Source organism: Oratosquilla oratoria, chromosome 37, assembly GCF_046742065.1.
Source record: "Oratosquilla oratoria isolate Oo_2021 chromosome 37, ASM4674206v1, whole genome shotgun sequence".
Classification (NCBI taxonomy): domain Eukaryota; kingdom Metazoa; phylum Arthropoda; class Malacostraca; order Stomatopoda; family Squillidae; genus Oratosquilla; species Oratosquilla oratoria.
This window is the reverse complement of record NC_134813.1, coordinates 26,858,150-26,882,029: the sequence shown is the minus strand read 5'-3', so window position 1 is coordinate 26,882,029 and position 23,880 is coordinate 26,858,150. Positions and strand designations below refer to the sequence as shown.

The 23,880-nt window shown below is 38.8% G+C and overlaps 1 protein-coding gene across 7 annotated transcripts in view; it reads right to left on the bottom strand.

Annotated features, from left to right (window-relative positions):
• Nucleotides 1-3,061: 3,061 nt before the first annotated feature.
• PKD (serine/threonine-protein kinase D3) overlaps nucleotides 3,062-23,880 on the bottom strand; it is a 457,736-nt gene continuing 436,917 nt past the window's right edge. For all 7 annotated transcript variants that reach the window (XM_076175327.1, XM_076175329.1, XM_076175333.1 and 4 more), the window contains 12 exons: nucleotides 21,267-21,339; nucleotides 21,043-21,147; nucleotides 18,161-18,317; nucleotides 17,730-17,850; nucleotides 17,026-17,161; nucleotides 16,463-16,605; nucleotides 15,561-15,744; nucleotides 13,593-13,714; nucleotides 13,032-13,178; nucleotides 9,893-10,076; nucleotides 8,344-8,526; nucleotides 3,062-7,605 (listed from right to left, as the gene is read on the bottom strand). In XM_076175327.1, coding sequence (XP_076031442.1) covers nucleotides 7,352-7,605; nucleotides 8,344-8,526; nucleotides 9,893-10,076; nucleotides 13,032-13,178; nucleotides 13,593-13,714; nucleotides 15,561-15,744; nucleotides 16,463-16,605; nucleotides 17,026-17,161; nucleotides 17,730-17,850; nucleotides 18,161-18,317; nucleotides 21,043-21,147; nucleotides 21,267-21,339 — 1,809 coding nt within the window. In that variant the 3' untranslated portion in view covers nucleotides 3,062-7,351. The remainder of the gene's footprint in view (nucleotides 7,606-8,343; nucleotides 8,527-9,892; nucleotides 10,077-13,031; nucleotides 13,179-13,592; nucleotides 13,715-15,560; nucleotides 15,745-16,462; nucleotides 16,606-17,025; nucleotides 17,162-17,729; nucleotides 17,851-18,160; nucleotides 18,318-21,042; nucleotides 21,148-21,266; nucleotides 21,340-23,880) is intronic.

The window sequence follows — 23,880 nt, the reverse complement described above, 5'->3', positions numbered from 1 at the left end:
TTGAAAAGAAAGGTATTCAAAACTGTGAAGACAATTATAGTGTTTTTTTTTTTTTTAGTGGGTCATTTGCTACTTGGCTGACCATCACCATCTATTTATTACCCTTTATCATGACCCATTTTCCTTAGAGTATTTTTGGAGTATTATAAGGATGATGGTAGTTTTTCAACACTGCTGCCATTTTGGATTCCTTCACTACTTGCACATAAAATTTGGAAAAAAAAATATCTCAGTTGTTATACATAGAGGGACAATTATTCCTCATGTTATGTTTTAATTCTGAGCCTCAAAACACTAAACTCTTAAAGAGCAGGGGGATTTCCTGAGCTGAATAAAACCACCTGGAAGTAGTGAGAAAAAAATAAAAGAACAATCTCCATTTACAAGTTAAACATAGTAAAAGGTACTCTATATATCAAGTGTTTTTTCCTCCTTATACAGGAGGTAGCCAAACCAAAGGCACATACCTACTCCCACCCAGAGCCCTTATATGCCTAAGTGCTGCCCCAGGGCGAAGTTCATAGTGATGCCAACCCCCCCCCATCACCACCTCCCACCTCCACCATCCCTTATTGCCTATTTCAGCTTGCAAATATATATATATATTATATATATATATATTGTATATATATATATATGCACACATATACCAAGGCTTTTTCCACCTTACAAGGAAGGTAGCCAAAAAGGAAAAGGCATAAGATCATTCCCACCCATTCCATCCCTGAATACACTCCATACCCCTCCACCCTCCATCTCATCTTAGCACCTCCTGGATGACGGGTCATCCCTGCACCTTGTCCACTGCCCTGGGTCAGAAGCAGTGTCGCAAGACACAGCACATCCACAGCAAGGCCGCTTCATTAAATTGGCAACCCCCCCTCTCCGTTCCCCCATGCATAAAGGAGAAGACGGGGAGAAATCCCTTCGGGCTGCGTCAAAATTTGCTCACACATACTACCTCACCCCCCATCCCCCCACAAAATTTGTTGGTTACAGTAAAATATTCAGGGCTTCTTTGAACTTTTTTTTTTTCATTATCATTACTTTGTCTGCCTTGTGGGTGGCAAGTTCAGGTTGGATTTGCTGCCCATGGGTATTTGCACCCCTCCCCATGTGAGAGCCCTGCTCCTACCCATTACATTCTCCTCTAGTAAAAGGTGATGGAGGTATCCTAAAAAACGACCAACTTTACACTGCACTTGTTTGTTAAAAGGATATTTTGTCCCATATTTTTCAATGATGTGGCATTTGACTTAAATTGTTTTAATAGTCTTCTAGTATTAAAATCAGGAGCCCTCTCACTGACTCTACCATCAATGATGTCAAATGCTATGTGATGACTTCATTGTAATGCAAGTTCCCCCAGCAACTCGTGAAACAACGCACAGGATATATAAGGGGCCCCAGTGCAGATCCTTCAACCCTCATCCTACTCCTTACCACCTCTTTCTTCTTATCCCCTTTTCTTATCTCTTCCCCCTCCTCCTCACTCTCTCTTTCTCTTCTCCCTCCCCTTATACATGGGCTAGATGTCCAACCAAAGCTTAAGCTCCAGATGGATTTCTGCCTATGCAGGCTGCATCCTTACCTAGAGTGGTCCCCATGTGATGTGGATGGTCTTATGCCTCCCAACTTGTGGAAGAGAGGGTGGTCAAATGAAAGGAAGATATTACCCCCAAAATATCCCATAAATTTTGGCCCAAATCTTGAAGTTGACCACTTTGGCCACAACTTATGCCAGCAAGAGAGAGTTGTGCCCTGAGATCCTAAGGTAGCTGGCAGGTAGCAGGACTTGGCAGTTTCAGGCAATAAAGGAGTTAGTCCTTGCAGACTCCAAAGATTCCAGAGTATGACTACTTACACTTGAAGAGTCTTGGCTGTGTGCGGAAGCTTGGATATCTTGGTTTGTCCTCTGGTTCATTTCTCCTAAAAAAAGATGGGTCCCAGTATACCTACCCTTTTAGTGCACAGAGAAAGCTGGGAATTACTCCTTACACTCTACCCTCCCCTGCACATTCACCTGCCAGTGAGCCTTACAACTCCTTGCTTGTGGCATCTGTTGCTGGAGGAATGTCACCAGCTAGGTGGATTTCAATAGATTCAGACTTATAACTTCCTCAATAAGTAGGAGGGAATGACAGGTAACCATGCATTGGGAGGATCAGTGCATCAGGTAGGTCATGATCTACCAACCCCAATCTTATCTCTATCTATGGCCCACATAAAAGCTTGCCAATGAAAAAATTCCAGTCATCATTGAAACCGATGAACTGCAGACGATGGTGATGACCTATCTAAATACCAAGAGTTCTTTACCCCTTTTAAGGTAGGCAACCAGCCAAGGTATGCACCCACCCCAACAAACTACCTCAAATGGCGGGAAAGGAGAAGGTAGCAGTTGGCAGAAAAGGGGTGAAAGGTTAATTAGGAGAGATGGTCATTCATCAACACCGAATTTTCTCCAGTGAGGCTCTCTAATGTTGTGTTGCATGAGTGTGAGTGTAGGAAAAGTATATTCATTCCATCTATCTATATTCCAACAGCTTTTCCCCCCTTATAAGGGAGGTAGCCTTATAAGGAAAGTAGCCTTCTTTATTAGTGTGAAACTTTATTATGCCCAATCCAACTACAAGACTTCTCATACTGGGAGCATTGTTGTAAAGTTCTGACAATGACAGAATACACCGTCAAGTCTCAGTCACTGTCTCACACTTAGCATCAACTTTCCAGATAGAAAGTTGAACCCAGGGGACACAAGTGGTTGTGAAGTAGTAGTTCATCTTTCTCCATAGCCCCCTATCTTTACAGGAAAAAGGTAAATAAATAGACATTTAAATCCCATATGTATTTTATTACTGTAGGAAAGCACCTCATATTACTTTAAGTACGGAATGTATATAAAACCTACTGATCCAATGCAGTTTAAGATTTGCCTCACTACTTAACGAGGGTAAAAAATAAAATGCGAACACCAACTTTAGGTATCGCTACTCTTGCCAACAGCATGGGATTTGCCTTTTAGATCATAATACATTACTTGGAAAGTCAAAAAATTCACTAAATACAGCCAGGAAAATTTATTATCAGTTAAGAAAAGTTTTTAGATAATACAGTTCATGTACTCTGGTGATGTATCACAAGAAATTTATTTCCTATTGAAAAAATATAAGGTCAATATCTATGGGAACAGCTTCTAGGTGCTTCCAACTTGGAAGATTTTCCTGTCCACTGTGCCCTGTATGTGTAGGCCTAAGGATAAAAAAAAATAATAATAGAAATAAAATAAATAAATAAAATAATAATAATAACAATAAAACAAAGTAAAAATTAATATGTGGAGGGGATGCACAAGGTGGTGGTGGGGAGAACCCATCATCAGTTTGTACAACTTACCTTTCAGCCTACTTCAATTTTTTTTTTTTTTTTTTTTTTTTTATCCATCTGTTGTGGGACAAACCATATTGTTAGATGCTAACAGTATGGAAATACATCATTGTGCTTCCATAGTTAACAACTTGTATACTGAAGGTAGAGAGAAAGTGGACCCAATTTGCTGCACACAAATTTAACAGTAAATTCAGTATATTACAGTACTTTTAAACTTGAAATGTCTAATGTTCTAATTTTTACAAACAACTAATAACCACAATGGGCTTAATTCTCATTCCTTCCATTCAGACATCCAAACATCCCATTCAAAGGGGAAAAGATTGCAATGTGTATGTTCACTTACTCATTGGGTAAAGATTTGCAACCACTAAAGTTGCTATGCAATAGAAAAACACTGCAATGATGCCAGGGTTGATTATTCAGGGAAAGACTGCAGCTCTACTTTGCAGTAATCAGATCTGTACAAGTTATTGTCAGGTTAAAAGGCTATTACCACAAGTACTAACCCTGCGAGTACCACCACCAGGTATGAAAAATGAACAAAAAATGTCCTCTTTCCACCAAGTATGTAAAAATTCTCGTGTAATGCTTTGTGGCACTGTACTTCACATACTTGACTTGGTGTGCTAGCAGTAGTTACATTCCCCTTGTGCAGCTACTCGCATCACATTCTCCTGGAGCAATGCTGCATTATTTAGTACATTAATTAGCAAACCAAGATATACTGGACAAAGAAGAAACAGTTTCACCAAATAATGTCAGGTGCCCCAGTGGGGCTCTACCCAAGAGCTGGACCATCAAAGTCCAATTACCAACCATTGCATAGTCACGGGGAATCACACAACTTGCCTCAAGAACTCGGGCTCTTCCTACCACAGTTAAATCAACAAACATTTCATTAAACTGAAAAGATTCTACACTTTCCTTTTGAATCCACCCAACATAAAAGGGCTTGGGTTCAATTCATTTATTCCCCTTTTCTTAATACTTAATAAACATATGAAATGTGAAAGTCTGTTTCTTTACTCCGAGATCTGCCTCTGGTTTACATTTATCACTGGTCTTGTTTAAAGGTAATATAAAAGTTTATAAAAGAGATATGCAACATTTGTCACAAACTGCATTTGATAGGAAAGCTCTTTCCAAGTCTTTCTCTAGATCTGTACTATATCTTCATAAGTTATAAAAACTCCAATCAAACATTGATCAGGCTTCTTTTTCTTAGAAAAGTTCTGTATAGTACATGACTCAATAATTCCAAAGTCAAAAGGAAAGACTGGCATGTCTGTGACAGTACTGCACTGAAACATTATATGAAGAATGCTTTTAGAGAAAAATTTGAGCTCTAAAAATTTTAGGAAAGATCCTGACAACTCTGATACAGCATGTCAAATATAATGTAACATTATAAGACACCTAAGAGAAGAGGAACAAGAAAGAATACAATAAATGTCAAAGACCCTTTATCCTTCACAGAACTGTACCAAAAAAAAAGAAAAAAGAAAAAAGAAAAAAGAAGATAAAGCTTTGAGACAGAGTAAATTTACAAGTACTGCATCTGAAATTATATAATATAAACCTAAACATGTTTGAATGTGGTTAGTGGATAAAAATGTGGGAAAAGAGAAAGACTGCATGAAAACAAGTAACAACAGAGGCACATTCATCAGATTCAACTGCACAAACTCGCATTCCATAGATTTCTTTCACACAGGAGTGGAGAATGCAAGAGAAAGAGAGCCTCAGGACCTCATGATTTTTTTTCCTTTTCTTCTCCTTTCATATACAGAAGATCCTCTCACAAAGGAGTCAGCCAAAAGTCATTGCCAGTAGGTCCATCAAACCCCTAAACAAGTAGAAATGATTGCAGTAGTAGTTTGTAGTGAGTAATAGTAGTAGTAGCAGTTTGCAGTGAGTAGAAGTAGTTAGTAGTGAGTTGTAGCAGGTAGTAATGAGTAGTAGTTATTGTTTTTCTTGTTGTTTAGTGTCTAGTGTCAATGGACTATGACACAGTTATGGAGATAAATTCCCTCTAGATTCAACTGCGTGTCTTGTCTGTGTACTGCCAGTGCTGAACAGTTTGTTAACATGTGCTTAATCATGTGAAAGGCAGCCTGGCAGCATGTATGTGTGTCACCTGTTGTTTCCTGTTGGTATGTCATAAGTGTCTGCAGCGAAATCTGCTTAGGGGAAAATGGAAAAGAGGAACAGCTAAGTTACAGGTACATCAGCACTTTTATTCTTTTCTTTTCTTTTTTTTCTTTTTTTTTAATGGAGACTACTTGCCACTCCTAATAGAATGCTGTGACTAGGCTGTAGTGGTATAAAAAATCCCTTAAGTATCAGTTATACAAATTTTAATGAAAAGTCAGATGAATCAGCCACAAATGCTACAAAAAGAGAGACAAACAGGCACAGATAGACAGACAGACAGATAGACAGACAGATGGCGAGGGCAAAGAACAACCAACCAGACCATACCCAACTAAACTAACCTAGCAGACTTTCACTTATACTAGTATTATAATACATTACCTTTTAAATTAGGGGGACCAGTTAGTTGAAAACTGCAATTTTATTAACCCTAATTGTGTATTACCATTTTGAAATTAGCAGCAATTAACAGCCTCATTACCAAGAAGGTCAAGGCCATGGGCCATCCAGTGCCACAGCATAGTTATACAGAAATATCCCAATGGAAGACACTGGGTTTGAGTGCTACCAAGGACTTGTGCTTAAATTCATATTTATGGGAAAAAACAAGAAATAATTGTTACAAAACTTCATTCAGACAAATAAGAATGTCAGTGATCCAACAAATCATACTATTGTTATGAAAAATATAAATTGTAGAAACTCTGAATTTGACACATTTTTCTGGAAGACCAACTTTAGTTGCCTGAAATGTCCAATTAACTGTTCCCGTACTTGTGCTTTGTCCTATCAACCTAACCTCATGATCGTGTAATGTCCTCCTTTCCCATTTCATGCTACTCCTGAGACATGCAATAAATTAAAGGTCCATAGCCTTACCAATATTAATGAATGCTGTTATATTCTCAGACAACAAGAACCTATAAATAAACAAATGAAAAGTCCAAGGAATAGAGTCCAAAACCTGTCAATTCTGTTAATTTGCAAGAAAAAAAAATTAAATGAAAAAATTCCTCTTTGACCTATAAAATATCTATTATTAATTCAGGTTTCACACATTTTTTCTTATTTTTTTCATTTTACTTAGGATTGGCAAGTTTTGGAAAAGTGGAGAGCAGATTAATATTCTTTATGAGCCACAACCAAGTATCTTAACATTACAATTTTAATTGATATTAAAGTCCTCCTTTTCAGTAATATTAAGTTACAATTTTCTCATGAAAACTGTATTGCAGGAAATCATAAAAAAAAAATTGCTGTCGAGCAAGCCAAGGGACACTGAGGGACTGTGCAAGCCTAGATAAGGAAGAAGGTAACAACTGGTCAAACATCTGATAAGGATGAAATACTTTATAAAAGCTCAGAATGAATATCAATAGCATTATCAATATCATAAAAGTGAATTTAAACACATTATTCAGGAGACATTTGGAGCAGCATAACAATCTTAAATAAAGAATAACATTTTAATAACAAACAACAAAATAAAAATTGGAAAGAAAAAAATAATGTATCATCACAAGAGTTATTGACAAATTATTATTATTATTAGAAAAAAAAAAGATTAATATGCCTCTAAAGCCTCTGGCCTATACATCAAACAAATGAAAATTGAAACAGAAACAAGATAGTCAATCCAGTTGGTTACATCACATAACTGCTGAGATGACCAATAACATGGGGACATGAGCACACCAAGAAAAGTTGAAGTTGGAAGATCAAAGGGTAACAAAAGGGTGACAAGTGGGAATACAGACTTACAACCATAGGGTTTGAACTACACGGGGGAAGGCACAGGCAAGTATCAGGATATAGGTGATGGAGGAGTAGGAGAGGAGGAGGATTGGGGAGTGTCTAGGGCATTTTCCCGCCGTCGGTATGCTTCCCATCGGGCATCATCAGATTCGTGGGTGACGTATCTGACGCCAATCTGCCTTTCAAGCTCACGTAAGTCACACCAGGTTTGATAGTCTTGTAGCCACACGTGAGAAAGGGCTCGGTCCACTGTGTAGCGTTTACGCTGCTTCACTTGCAGTAAATTGTTGATTAGGTCAATGGCTGTAAGAGAGTCACACACACATCATTTTTTCCCATTAAAACAAGTACGAAATTTGCTACAGCTAATTTCATATCTATTTTTTTTTAACTATTACAAGATACTGTTACTTACTTATGAACCCAAATTACTAATTCCTCTTGTAATCAATTCTCAATTAAGTTTCATCCCTTAATAATACTGGCTTTCAAACTTGTACAAAATTTGTGGTTAAAACATTAAATACAAATCAAAAAACTTCTAATACCTTGTGCAACATTACTCAATGAAAGAGAAATATACCTTTGTTTTTGACTACCTCCCTTGTAAGGGGAGAAAAAGCCTTTGATATAAGTATATGTGCCAAGACCCAGGGCAGTGGACAAGGTGCAGGGATGACCCGTCATTCAGGAGGTGCTAGGATAAGAGGGAGGGTGGAGGGGTGTGGAGTGTATTCAGGGGTGGAATGGGTGGGATTGATTTTGTGCCTTTTTCTTTTTGGCTACCCCCCTTGTAAGGGGGAAAAAGCCTTGGTATATGTATGTATGTATGCCAAGATAAGAGGGAGGGAAGAGGGTGGAGGGGAGTGGAGTATGATACGGATGGCATGGGTGGGAGTAGTTTTTATGCCTTTGTTATTTGGCTACATCCCTTATAAGGGAGAAAAATCCTTTGGTATATGTATGTATGTATGTATGTACTTATAATGTATGTATGTATGTATGTGTGTACTTATAATGTCAGAATAACATAAACCTTACCGTCTTGTGATATCTCTTTCCATGGGTTGGGAGGGTACATAAAAGCTGCATTCTGGATCTGGTCATTAATGTCTTCATCTTCATTGAAAGGAAAAGTTCCTGATAGTGAAACATACACTATCACACCCACTGACCACATATCAAGAGATCGGTTATAACCTTTGTTGCGCAGAACTTCAGGAGCTGGGGGGGGGGAATAATAATGACAATAATGAATATAAATTAAAACACATGCCATATGCCAATATATAACCACAAGAAGGCACCTAAATCAACTTCAACACCTCTAAACTGTTGAAGTCATCAAACCCAACCTTGTGCAACACAAAATAACTATCTACATACCAAGGGCTTTTTCCCCTTGGTAAGGGGGATGGCCAAGTCAAAAGCCATGCACCCATCACCCTTTCTTCCCTCTCATCTTAGCTCCTCTAGGATGACGAATCCTTTCTGTATCCTGCCCAGTACCCTAGGTCAGAAGCAATGCAGCAAGGCAAAGTATAGCCACAGCAAGGATGTTTCACTTGATTTGCAACCCCCCCCCCTTCTCCATCCCCTTATGCAGAAAAAGAGAAGATGGAGAGAGATCCCTTTGGGCTGCATCAAAATATCATTCACATACAACCACTCTCTAATCCTCACCCCATCCCCTCCCATCCTTGTATCACAGTATCACATATACACAGCCATTCTCCACTCACCCCTATCTCCTGCCTCTCCCTTCCTTCCTCAACAGACATTCCCCTCATGCTCAAAGCCCCTTTCACCCCATTCATCCATCTCATCCTCAGTCATCCCCTCAAGTTCACTCCCCCCACCTCTTCCTTCCACACCTCTTTTACTAGTCTTTCTCTACTCATTCTTTCCATGAGTCCAAACCATCCCAACACTCTTTCATTAGCCCTATCTGCTATCTTCTTTTCCGCCCCTGCTCTCCTTCTCACCTCTTTATTTCTCACTCTATCCAACCTTTAACCCTTACTATACTTTTCAGACATTTCATCTCAAATACATTTAAACTTCTCCTCTCTGCCTCTCTTAAATTCCATCCCATACAGTGCTGTCAGCACAATCACCTCTTTATATAGTCTCCTCTTTGCAACCATTCCCAAGTGATTATTTCTCATGATTTTTTTGTCGCCCAAGGCATTTACTTGCTTCTCTCAGTCTACAACTTACCTCCACCGCTACTCCTCCCTTTCCTGCCACATGTGACCCCAAATATCTACAACTACCCACTTCCTCCAGCCTCTATCTTTTAAGACTTTCTTCCAACTCTGCTATCCTCTCCCCTTGTACATCTCATCAACTTACTTTTACCCACATTTACTTTAAACTTTCTCCTACAGCATACCTTCCTAAATTCCATCACTAATTACCTCAATCCATCCTCTGACCCTACCACAAGTACAATGTCATCAGCAAACAACAACTGGCTCACCTCGCACTTTTCTCCATTTTCTTTAACCACACCTATGAAAATCTCACCTATGATAAAACCTTGATATGTCAATCCACAAATATATACATATATAACAAAGACACCCACCTAAATATGCTGGTGTGCCAACAACTGATCTTCTAAAAGAGCTTTCACCAATGATGCGAGCGAAACCAAAGTCACACAGTTTCACTTGTGGAAAATCACTATTTGACGAAAGTAGTACATTTTCAGGTTTCAAATCACAATGTACGATGTTCTTGCTATGTAGATGCTTTAGGGCAATTAGAATCTGTATAAAACATATTAGCATAAGTATACAAATATATATATATATACACACATGCAAATACAATGATAAAATCTATAAAAACTTATATAAACATGTTTGCAACAGGTTCCTCAAAATAGACAGCAACTTTTACAAAACATTGTACTGTATTGATAACATACCATTCTCTCTGCTCCGCTGTCTCATGTCTCTCCTTTACAAAACCCATGATCCCAAGGTATCCAACAATGTTCACCAGGTTAGCTAATAAATTTTTCACGAAAGACATGTTCTAGTTACATACAACCCAAAAGTTCTTTCCCTTTTCTATGGTGGGTGACCATGTCAAAGTATAGCATACATACATACATATACCAAGGCTTTTTCCCCCTTACTAGGGAGGTAGCCAAAAAGGAAAAGGCATAAAATCATTCCCACCCATTCCATCCCTGAAAACACTCCACACCCCTCCACCCTCCCTCCCATCTTAGCACTTCCTAGATGACGGGTCATCCCTGCACCCTGTCCACTGCCCTGGGTCAGAAGCAGTGTCGCAAGACACAGCACATCCACAGCAAGGCCGCTTCATTAAATCGGCGACCCCCCTCTCCGTCCCCCCATATAAAGGAGAGGGCAGGGAGAAATCCCTTTGGGCTGCGTCAAAATTTTGCTCACACACACTACCTCACCCCCCATCCCCCCGTCCATTCCACCTCATGCATCACATCTTCCATATACAACCATTCTCCATTCACCCGTCTTCTGTCCTCTCCCTCGTCCTTCCTCAACAGACATTCCCCTCTTCCCTGAAAGCCCCCTTCACCCCATCCATCAATCTCATCCTAGGACGTCCCCTCATGTTCACTCCCTCCACATCTGCCTTCCATACCTCCTTTACTAGTCTTTCTTCACTCATTCTTTCCATGTGTCCAAACCATCCTAATACTCTTTCATCAACCCTATCTCCCAACTCCCTTTCCACCCCTGTTCTCCTCCTCACCTCCTCATTTCTCACTCTATCTAGCCTAGTAACCCCCATCATACTTCTCAGACACTTCATCTCAAACACATTCAAGCTCCTTCTCTCTTATGTTCCATGTTTCTGCTCCATACAGTGCTGTTGGCACAATCACTCCTTCATACAGTCTCCTCTTAGCATCCATTCCCAAATTTCTATTCCTCATTACATTTTTTAATCCACCAAGGCATTTACTCGCTTCTCTCAATCTACATTCTACCTCCACCTTTACTCCACCTTTTCCTGCCACATTTGCACCCAAGTATCTAAAACTATCCACTTCCTCCAGTTGCTCTCCCTTAATGCTCACTTCCAGATTACTGCCACTTTCACCCCTTGTACATCTCATCACCTTACTTTTACCCACATTTATCTTCAGCTTTCTTCTATCACACACTCTCCCAAACTCTGTCACCAGCTTCCTCAATCCCTCCTCCGATCCTGCCACAAGTGCAGTGTCGTCCGCAAACAACAGCTGGCTCACCTCCCACTTTTTTCCATTTTCTTTAACCATCTCCAATCCCTGACCCACTACCCTTGCATTTACCTTTCGCACTACCCCATCCATGTATAAGTTGAACAGCCAGGGTGACATAACGCATCCTTGACGAAGTCCCACCTTTACCTCAAACCACTCACTCTCTCCATTTCTAATCCTGACACAAGCTCTACTACTCTCATAAAAACTCTTGACAGCTCCGAGAAGCTTTCCTCCTATCCCATATATCCGCATAACCTCCCACAGTGCCTTTCTGTCTACCCTGTCGTAAGCCTTTTCCAGATCCATAAAGGCCCAAAAAACATCCTTCCCTTTTCCTATAGCTTTCTCACATATCTGTCTTACCACAAAAATCTGATCTACACAACCTCTACCTGTCCTAAACCCACACTGTTCCTCACCAATTACTCCCTCTCTTCCTCTCCTAATCCTCTCAATCAAGATCCTCCCATAAGCCTTCCCAACTACACTTAACAAGCTAATCCCTCTGAAACTACTACATTCACACTTGTCTCCCTTTCCCTTGTAAAGTGGAACTATACAAGCACCCCTCCAGTCCTCCGGCACTCTACCTTCTCTCCAGCAAACATTAAATAACCTCACCAACCAGTCCACCATCACTGTACCTCCTTTTTTAAGACATTCTGCATGGCATCCATCCAGACCAGGTGCCTTACCTGCTTTCATCATCTTAACTGCTGCCTTCACTTCATCCTTCCTTATTTCTCCTCCATTTTCCTCACTCATCACTCTCATTTTCTTAGCATTTCCCACTGCAGCTATCTTTCCCTCCCTATCCTCCTTCACATTTAGCAACTCCCTAAAATATTCTGCCCATCTTCCCCTTACTGCCTTCTCCTCCATTATCATCTCTCCATCTGCACCTTTTACCTTTTCTTCTCTACTTGATTCGCCTTCTCTTCCTCTCTTAATTTCTTTCCAAAACATCTTTTTATTACTTTCAAAATTTTCTGTCATACTCTTACCCCATTTTACATCTGCTCTCCTCTTTGCCTCCTTTACCTTTTTCTTTACTTCTCTTTTCTTTTCTTTGTACGTCTCATATGACGTATAACATAAGAACATAAGAATGAAGGAGACTGCAAGAGACCATAAGGCTTACACTAGGCAGCTCCGTATCCATCACCACCTGTCATCCCCATCCATAAAGTTGTTTAATCTGCATCTATATCACTTCCACAGTGGGGCCCAACAGCTGGAGCTTGTTTACCCCTACTGCTCCATTATATGGTCACCCCCTCCCCTTTCCTCATCCACTCGAAAAAATTACAAAGCAGACAAGAAGAGTATCCCTTCTGCCCATGTCATTCCTCATTTGCAAGGTTCTTGAACTTTTACCCATGGTGACACAAACATAATATCATATAATCTATAGGGTCAATATCTATTTTACATAAAAAATTAGCTTAATTCAAAACAGGGAAAAAAAATACATTACCTGTTCAATGAGGAACTTGGTAATTCTCTCCGATAGCCTTCCCTTTTCTGATGACAGGATCATCTCCAACATATCACCTTTTAGCTTCTCCATAACCACAAATATACGTTCTGGGGTTTCAAACATCCTCTCCAAGTTAACAACACCCTGAAGAAAAATAAAATTATCACATTGCAATAGACTAAACACATTTATATACATAAAATGCATAAGAATGATAATGACAATATTTTTTTTGTGTGAACTATTGAACATAGACCACAATAGCCTCATCCCTTCTTAGCATACATAACCTTTTTTTTTTTTTCATAATATGCAAAGTTATCAAAATGCAACTGGACAATGTTTCATAAACAACTGAAAGTAAGCATTAAGATATATGGTAGTACAAAGCCTACACTTTGATTTATATGTTTTATGAAAGCCTTTTGCTGCAAAATGTGCAATATCTTCTAGTAGGAACAATCTTGTCAAACTATCAGCAAGTGGTGACTTTGTGCCTGAATGTAAACAGTTACTATGTGTCCATGCAACTCTTGTTCATAAGGAGTTCATGCTTACCTGATGTCTTAGGTTTTGTAAGATTGATACTTCATTTTTCAATGCTGCTTCTTGTTTGGTTGGGAATCGCATCTTATCAATTACCTTGATGGCTACAGCCCGGGCAGATTTTCGATGGACACCTAAAAGTAATATATTAACCATAATGTATTTACAGTTATAGTGGACTGGCTGGTGAGGTTGTTTAATGTGTGTCTAAGGGAGGGTAGAGTGCCAGAGAACTGGAGGAGTGCCTATACAGTTCCACTTTACAAGGGAAAAGGAGGCAAATCTGAGTGTAATAGTTTCAGAGGGAGTTTGTTGAGTATAGTTGGGAAGGCATATGGGAGGGTTTTAATTGAGAGGATTAGGAGAGGAAATGAGGGAGTAATTGATGAAAAACATTGTGGGATTAGGAAAGGTAGGGTTTGTGTGGATCTGATTTTTGTGGTAAGGCAGATATGTGAGAAAGCTTTAGCAAAAGGCAAGGATGTTTTTTTAAGCCCTTATGAATTTCAAAAAGGCTCATGACAGCGTAGACAGAGAGGCACTAGGGGAGGATTTGCAGATATATGGGATTAGGAGATAGCTGTTAAGGGCAGTCAAAAGTTTTCACAAGAGTAGTAGAGCCTCTGTTAGATTTGGAAATGGAGATAGGGATTGATCTGAGGTAAAGGTGGGACTGCGACAAGGATGTGTCATATCGCCATGGCTGTTCAATATGTACATGGATGGGGTGGTGCAGGAGGTAAATGCAAGGGCAATGGGTAGGGGACTGAAGATAGTTTAAGAAAATGGAGGAAAGTGGAAGGTGAGCCAGTTGTCGTTTGCTGACAACACTGCACTTGTTGGGGGGGTCAGAGGAGGGATAAAGTGAGTTAGTGACAGAGTTTGGGAGGATATGAGATAGGAGAAAGTTCAAGGTAAATGTGGGTGATGAGATGTAGAAGGGGAGAGGATGGCAGCAAGTTGGAAGTCTTAAGAGAGGCTGGAAGAAGTGGACAGCTTTAGGTATTTTAGGTCGCACCTGGCAGGATAAGGAGTGGAGGTGGAAGTAAATTGAAGCTTGAGAGAAGCAAGAAAATGTCATGGGGGGGATTAAAAAGTGTCATTGTCACGAGAAATAGGCATTTGGGAATGGATGCAAAAAGGAGACTACATGAAGGAATGATTGTGCTGACAGCACCGTATGAGACAGAGACCTGGAATTTAAGAGAGGCAGAGAGATAAAGTTTAAATTGTTTAAGATGAAATGTCTGAAAAGTATGGTAGAGGTTACAATAATGGATAAAGTGAGAAAAGAAGATATGAGGAGTGGGGGTGGAAAAGGAAATGGCAGATAGGGCAGATGAAAGATTAGCTATTGGGATGGTTTAGACACTTGGAAAGAATGAAATAAAATTAAAGAGGTGTTGAAGGAAGGAGTGAACTTGAGGGGATGACCATGGATGAGATGGATGGATGGGGTGAAAGGGGCTTTGTGCAAGAGAGAAATGTCTGTTGAGCAAGGAAGGGAGCAGACAGGAGATAGGGGCAAGTGGAGAGTGGCTACATATATATAATACTGTGATACATGGAAGGGTGGGGGATGAAGGGGAGTGGTTATGTAATGAATTATATTTTGATGCAGCCTGAAGGGATTTCTCCCCGTCTTCTCTTTTTTCTGCATAATTCAACCAGCCTTGCTGAGGATGTACTGTGTCTTGATCCATTGTTTCTGACCTAGGGCAGTGGGTGGGATACTGGGATGACCCGTCATCCATGAGGAGCTAAGAGGGGAGGGAGGAAGGGGTGGTGGATGGTATTGAAATGGTTGGGAGTGGGTATCTGGTTTTTTACTTGGCTATCTCCCTTGTAAGGTAGATAGAAAATGTATGTACATGATATACTAACAACTATCTAACTTGCAATTATGATTCATTCAATTTCTTCCCATGGGATCATGGGAGAAAAACAAAAGCACCATTGCAAAAAAAAATCATCCCTCACCTCCATAGACAATACCAAACTGTCCTGAACCTAAGACTTCATCAGGAAAAATTTGGTAAATCTGTGAGATGTCGTTACACATGGCTTCTTCCTTATCCATGCCTTGATTCTGCGGATGTGGCGCTGGAGCACTAGACTTCGGGGTTACTGGCATAAGAGCCTTGCGGATTTCTGACTCCCAGCCCTGTTAAAGCAAAGTGCACATCAGTGGAATGTTTGGTCATTATCTAGAGGAAGGAAAATTAAGAGAGTGCAAAAAGTAGATCATTAGGAAAAGGATGGCAGACAGAAAAATCATAGCAAGTAAAAATACAGGTAACAGATGAGTCTTTGGAATCTTTGGAATGCAGTGAACGAGAGGGTGAAAAAGAGAGCAGAGAAAGAATGATCATATTTTCAAGAGGAGGTTCAGTGTGCAAAAGTGGTAAGTGTGATCAAACAAGTGCATAGTGGCAGAAGAAAAATCCAATTATGGAACAGATTTGTACATTTCAGAAGATAAATAAGAGGTGGTCATACAAGAAATGGTTGTAAAGAATTGACAATGAGGTATGGTTACAGAGAATTGACAATGTGTATGAGAGGTATAAAGTGAAGAAGAATGCAAAGCATATTGTGTTAAGGTGTAAATTTTTTACTTGAGAATTCTGAAAGGTATAAAAGCATCTTTTGGAAGGAAATGAAATGAGTGCAAAAAGAGGAGTCTGGTCAAAAAAGGGAAGGAGAAAGGAACACACATGAACAACTGATAATGGACAACAGGGCTGTGAGAGGGAGACAGAATGAGTACTATTGTGTAAGCAAGAAATGTTTCTTCTTGATGCAACTGACCATGAATAATTGTATTTACATTCACAATTATGAAAGGCAAACTTTAAAACATCTACAAAGTATTGACTTACCTTTGCCAAGTAAGCTCCGAGTCCTGATTCAGGAGGGTTCACCTGTGGTGGACCATCCTTTCTACCATAGGCTTCCTCACCAACAAAATAATCTACATTGGCTGTGCGTAACTCAAAGCAATGAATAACATGCCGAGAAACATCTGGAAAACAAGAAATACAATATATATATATATATAAGAAGTTTACAAATAAACAATACTTCTGTTTGAAAACAGGAATCTACCATCATAATTTCAAATCTCTCTCCCTTATGATTGATTATAACCAACAATGTTTCAAGAAGTTGAAATTCATAGGGATATATTCAAGCATAAAGTACTGCAATGCTAACAGGTGTCTTGAAACAAGTCAAGTATGCATATGTAAATACATCTTCAATATATAAACCAACTTGGAGTTGACATAAAATATATATGCTTGTACTAACATTACTTGATACACTCTTTACAACTGTTTAATTGTCTAATTGAAATGGAAAACATAACTGAAAAGTACTTAATACGAGGTTTACTTAGGTGAATGATAGTTTCCAACAAATGATTCTACATATACTGTAATACCTGCAGCATGCTGCTGTTTAGCTGTCTCCACAATGAGGATTTCAGAAAGCTGAATTTCTTTGTAGTATTTAGTTCCAGTTTCATTCTGGTAGAGTGTAATCGACTTGGTGTCCAGGCGCCAGTAATGTCTCTTCCGCTATGTAATCAATGGACTCTTAATTATCTATCCACATTTTATTATCTGTGCTAAATATTCATAATCTATTTTTTTCACTTATGTAATTCAACCAAGAATACATAAAATACTACTAAGTTTGTGTAAACCATTTACTCTAATGTTGACAGTAAGTTAAGAAGCTAAAAACATATGTCAATTATCTACTGTACACATCAAAGTAAGCTAACCTTGTATGACAAGAAAAGTACCTATACCACAACCTATTTACAATCTTCATTACCTCCAAAGAAAATAAGAACAAAGTCCAATGTATTCACACACTGATATATAGGAAGATTATTTTATCATTATCTTAAGGTCATCAGACCTTTATCCAAAAGACATGTACCGAGACTGATAACAAGGTGGACCTTCATGATCAACCCTCCACTGCCCTTGATGTCTTTGTTTTCTTATTTGTTGGATACTATGCTGTGTATGCATATAACCCTTTCATTACAGTGACACTACAAATTTTGTTCTCCTACCAGGCAATTCTATTCTACCGAGAGAAGGACCTTGTATGGAACAGGTTAACAAGACATACCATGTTGTCTTTATTTGTAAAGTGGACCATCCAACCCTCTTTGAGCACTTTAGTAGGACGTTTAGTATGCTTCACAGACTGAATTACTCTCATCAGTGGAATGTTGTTGCCAGCAGTTGGGCTGTAAAGTACAAATGAAAATTTCATACACAAATAAAAATCTGTAAGCTGCCAGTAGCTATAATCTATACATAACACCTCAGCTGCACACATGTATTTGTTTGTATTCATATATGTACAACAGATTACCTAATTGTATTTATATACATATAATTTTTCTAAGAATTCATACAATTAATTAATAAAATAACAAAAAATAGTAATAATGATAATAATAACAACTATAGATAAAAAGATTAAAATATCACAATATTGTGTTGAATGTTTTGGTTAAAATTTGTAGACGAATTTTATATATTCTAAAATATTACCTTCCAGTTCCACCTCTGGCATCCTCATCCATCTGGTCCATGGATTCTTGCCCTCCTTCAGATAGATGAGAGTGAGGTGGAGAGTCATTCTCATTGTCACTCTCATCTTCACCACGACCACTATCATCTGCATTACCCTCGGGTTCAGAATCCACATCTAGGAAGACAAGATAAATGTGTATGTTCATATCATATTGATCTGATCCAGTTTAATATTGCAAACTCCCCCGATCAGGAGGCTAGGACAGTGCCCCTTACAGAGTACTTACTAGCATGAAATTCAATGAACCATGCCCTTGGTCCAACTCGCTCAAGGAAGGGTTATAACTGTTGTCACTTTGACCTCTTTCACAAATAGTGACACTCTCACTCGATATACTGCTTGTCAAAAAAGTGGTAAGCCAAGGCATACTTATTTCAATCTATCCAATACACTTCACTTTCATCTTCATTTTTCTCACTAACAGTGTATGCACTCACAAAAGCCCATATCTCCTATCCTAATTTCACTTTTACCCACATTATCCTCAAATACACTTTTTTTCCATTCCACCATGCATTATCTATTTTATCACTTACCACTGTACCTCCTTTTTTTAGACATTCTGCATGGCATCCATCCCAACCAAGTACCTTACCTCCTCTCATCATCTTAACTGCCTTCACTTCATCTTTCCTTATTTCTCCTCCATTTTCCTCACTCATCACTCTCATTTTCTTAGCACTTCCCAATGCAACTATCTCTCCCTCCCTATCCTCCTTCACATTTAGCAACTCCCTAAAATACTCTGCCTTCTCTTCCATTATCATCTCTCCATCTGCATCTTTTACCTTTTCTTCTCTACTTGATTTGCCTCCTCTTCCTCTCTTAATTTCTTTCCAAAACATTTTTTTATTTCTTTCAAAATTTTCTGTCATACTCTTACCCTATTTCACATCTGCTCTCCTCTTTGCCTCCTTTACCTTGCGCTTTACTTCTCTTTTCTTTGTACCTCTCATATGACTCCCTCGTCCTATTTTGTAACCAATCTGTGAAAGCTGTGACAGAAGAAAGTAAATGCCTTGGTGGATTAAAAAGTGTAATGAGGAATAGATATTTGGGAATGGATGCTAAGAGGAGACTGTATGAAGGAGTGATTGTGCCAACAGCACTTTATGGGGCACAAACATGGAACATAAGAGAGGAAGAGAGAAGGAATTTGAATGTGCTTGAGATAAGGTGTCTGAGAAGTATGATGGGGGTTACTAGGCTGGATAGAGTGAGAAATGAGGAGGTGAGGAGGAGAACAGGGGTGGTAAGGGAGTTGGGAGATAGGGTGGATGAAAGAGTGTTGGGATGGTTTGGACACATGGAAAGAATGAGTGAAGAAAAACTAGTAAAAGAGGTATGGAAGGCAGATGTGGAGGGAGTGAACATGAGGGGGCGACCTAGGATGAGATGGATGGATGGGGTGAAAGGGGCTTTGGGGAAGAGGGGAATGTCTGTTGAGGAAGGACGGGAGAGGACAGAAGACGGGTGAATGGAGAATGGTTGTATATGGATGATGTTGTAATGCATGAGGTGGAATGGGTGGGGGGATGGGGGGGTGAGGTAGTATGTGTGAGAAAAATTTGAAGCAGCCCGAAGGGATTTCTCCCTATCTTCTCCTTTTTTGCATGACGGGACGGAGAAGGGGGGTTGCCGATTTAATGAAGCAGTCTTGCTTTGGATTTACCAAGTTGTACTTTAAGTGACAAGAGCTATGCTCATAGTGACCCGTTATCATATCTCTCCACATCCAGTTTATTCTTAAAATCGTGTATAGTTCTGGCATTCACTGTTTTTCTGTTTAGTTTGTTCCAGACATCAATCACTCCATGTGGGAAGCTATTTTTTTCAGGTCTCTTCTGTAACTGTCTTTCTTTAGTTTCTTTTCGTGTCCTCTTGTTTCTCTTTTGTCCCACTTTCATAAGTCGTCTCTACCGAGAATTTCCATCCTGTTCATAATTCTGTAAATGGTCGACAAATCACCTCTTCCTCTTCTCTGTTCCAGTGTTGACATATGTAATTTCTCCAATCTTTGTTCGTATGTCAGATTTGACAGTGTAGGTGCTATTTTTTGCTGCTCTTTGGATTCTTTCTAATTTTCTTATGTTCTTCTTTGTGCTAGGTGCCCACAGTGTTGCAGCATATTCTAGTTTAGGTTTTATCCGTGTAACAACTATTTTTTTTACCATTTCATCTATGTAGTTGAAGGCCACTTTCATTGATCTTAATAAGTTACAAGTCTCTCCAAATAATTTATTGACATGTTTATCAGGTGTCAAGTCACTTGAGATGATTACTCCCAGGTCTCTTTCTGAATCAACTTTTTTGACTTCTTTTCTGACCCAGGACAGTGGACAAGATGCAGGGATGACCCGTCATCCAGGAGTTGCCAAGATACAAGGGAAGGTAGAGGGTGGAGGGGAGTGAAGTTTATTAGGGATGGAATGGGTGGGAGTGGTTTCTATGCCTTTGTTTTTTGGCTACTTCCTTCATAAGGGGGAAAAAGCCTTTGGTATATGTATGTATCACTTTATACCAGCAGTGCTACTCCCCTCCCTTGCCACTCCTGCCACCCCAACTCATCCTCCCAATTCAATTTCCTTTCTCTTAGTGCTAACACATCCACCATTTTTTTTCACAAACATACTAATCTCTTCCCATTTACTCTCATCTGTACTCTACACACATTTAATGACCCAACTACTAAGGCTCTAGTTTGAGTTATCCTGCCAGGACCTACTAGCCCCTCACTCTGTCCCATTTAGACACCTTCAACAACAAGTATAAGAACATAGAGGCAGTGTTTTTCTCCCTCACTACCACAAGCGAAAGCTGTTATCATAGATAAACATACCTGCTTTTGGGGCTTCCCCAGTACATGCTTTAGGTACCTTTTCTGAACATTTTTTGTGTGCATTATATTTGCAGTCCTTACACTGAACTCCTTGCCTGAATAAACCTGGGTAAAAAAACAAACATCTCAATCACACGATGGATATTTACTATGATGTAAAATAATTCTTATTCCATGATTTTAAACTATCAATATAAAAACTAATTATCTCAGACATAACTTACCTTTCAAAAGCTTTTTACAATAATGACACACTGTAGGCTTTGTATAACTATGTAGTGCAAATGAATGTGGAACCTGTTAGAAATAAATGAAAGACATAAGTCACTTTTAACTTTGCAGGATTTTTTTTTTTACAAGATTATCTGAAAATATGAGTAAACAACTTAAGACAGACATATTATATCTGAAAATAATTCCTATTAGCCTTTAGATTCAAAATTACTTGAAATGGCTATGGTACAATTATGTGTAAGTATGAACAATCAAAATTACCACCCCAGTGTATTTACAAAATCAGTACTGGTGAAACTATCACTTCTATGCACAATGAAAACAAATAAACCAATTAATCAATCAACAAATCAATCAATAAATAAAGTAAAATATAGGACATTAATAAGAAATTACAAGTCAAGTTCTAGTGACTTTATAAACATCTATCTTCTGTAAAGACATCAAAGACTCAATTTGAATTTTGTCATCATCATGAAAAAGGAGATCAAAGCCAAGTACTTCCAACAGGTGGTCCTGCAAGATAGATGGCAAAAATCTTCTCCTTGCCATTTTCAAAATCCTGTTAACCCCTCACCTCCATCTAGAGGTGCAACCCTAACAGGCTGGCACTCAGTCTCTAAACCAACCTCAAGATCTCTCAATCAACTTCAACTATATTTCCTGTACCTTTTCACATCTGCTGACATAGAAAGAGTCTCCAGCAAATACAACACAAACAAATCCAAGGTTCCTTTTCAGAGAGATCTATACGGTCTGAGAACCACTGCCCACCTGTAGGGCTGTAGGTTTCCGACAGTAAAATTCGAGGTAACAATAAAAATTGTAAGAGTACTATCAAAACAACTTTGTTACATTACATCTAAGATTATTAATGGAACAACAAAACTGCTTTCCATAAGCACAAGCATTTCTTATATTTTTTGGTACATAAAACTTATGACAAATTAACCCTGTATTCCTTTACTTTAAGATCATGCTACTGGATTAGACAGAGGTCTAACTTTTTCTTTGAAATCAGTATGGATTACGTAACAATGGCATCAAAATTTACAACATACTTCAAAACATTCAGATACTGTACATGAAAATGAAGGGAGAATTAATATATTTTAAGAATATCACTGCAATGAATGATCTGTATATCTACTCAACAGCAAAATAAGTCCACACAAATTCATATATATCAGGGAAAGGGGTGGCCTGAACTTTAAATGTGTATGTTTTCTCTGGTAACTCTGCTATGGTACAATATCAAATAACCTAATGTTGTACTGTATCAAGCTTTGTTACAGTCAATTTACAAAATACAGTTCCCTATTCTATGACCTAAAGATATAACATACATTCACACCAACATATCAAACATGAACATATATTTTAAAATCTAATTATGTACCTTGAGGTTGACATACAGAGAATCAAGAGTGAGATACAGCTGGAGAGGCAAATTCTTGTACATCATTACTATATATTGATATGGCATGATCGCTAATATTATGTTCTGCAGGGATGCTTTTTGGTTATTATGTTAGAAGAACTCACACTGATGGTGCTCAAAAGCTAAAGCTTAAAAAGCAATAAATAATCAAAGCAAGCCCATTTTTAAGAAGCAAGAAGTACTCAATGAAAAGACCACCTTGGTTTTGTATTATTCTACATCACCACTTCTCCCCACCCAAACCTATGACCAGACATCAGCCTCCTTGATATCCTTAGGTCTATGTGCTATATACATATATACATATGTCTATTGTAGTGTAAACTTTACATGCAGTAAAATTCAAGATCCTTCTTTGGTTTGTCTTTGAAAAGCTGTTCCTAGACATTTCTTACCTCCTTACTTAATTCAGCATTACACAAAGCCTGTTATCCCTATTCACAAAATCGAGTCAGTATCTACAATCACTGCTGGGGTTAAAACCTTATATATATACATTTTCTTTATAATATGAATATATACATCATCATATATTCCATACAATATCAACCCTCAAGGTGTTGCAGTTTTCTCAATTCCCTGAATTCCTCAATCATTTCCCTCCCACCCTTCCATTACCCATTCATAATTTTTATATCAACCCTGGGGCACAATCTATCCCCAGTTTGGGAACCACTTGGAGCATTTTACCCAGGCTTCAAGATTCTTTCATCATCACTTCAATAACAACAACCATCATCTCCTCTTCTGATATGTAACTGTACCTAGATGTGTTATCTTCCTCTCCCTATTCTTCCCTACTTGTCTATGTTCCAACTTTAACTACTTCATGCATATGATATGGCCATGAAACTGACAGAATTATGCAAAATGTACAGCCATGATCCATAGTTTCTGCTATACCCGGGCTCCCCAGAGGTGAGGAACATATGCCCTTCTGGTTGAGTGCTGTATATCACACAGCAAAAATCCAACCACTATAGTCACCCCTTAATCACATTCAATAGCCATTTGTAAATGCTGTCAACTAGGAACACTGTAATTTCTCACAAAATATACTTCCACTTGAAGATGTTATACAGATTAATTCATGAAGTTGAATCATTATGACTATTACTTAAAAATATTTCTGCTTTAGAATGTTATTTTGATGTCATTAAGGT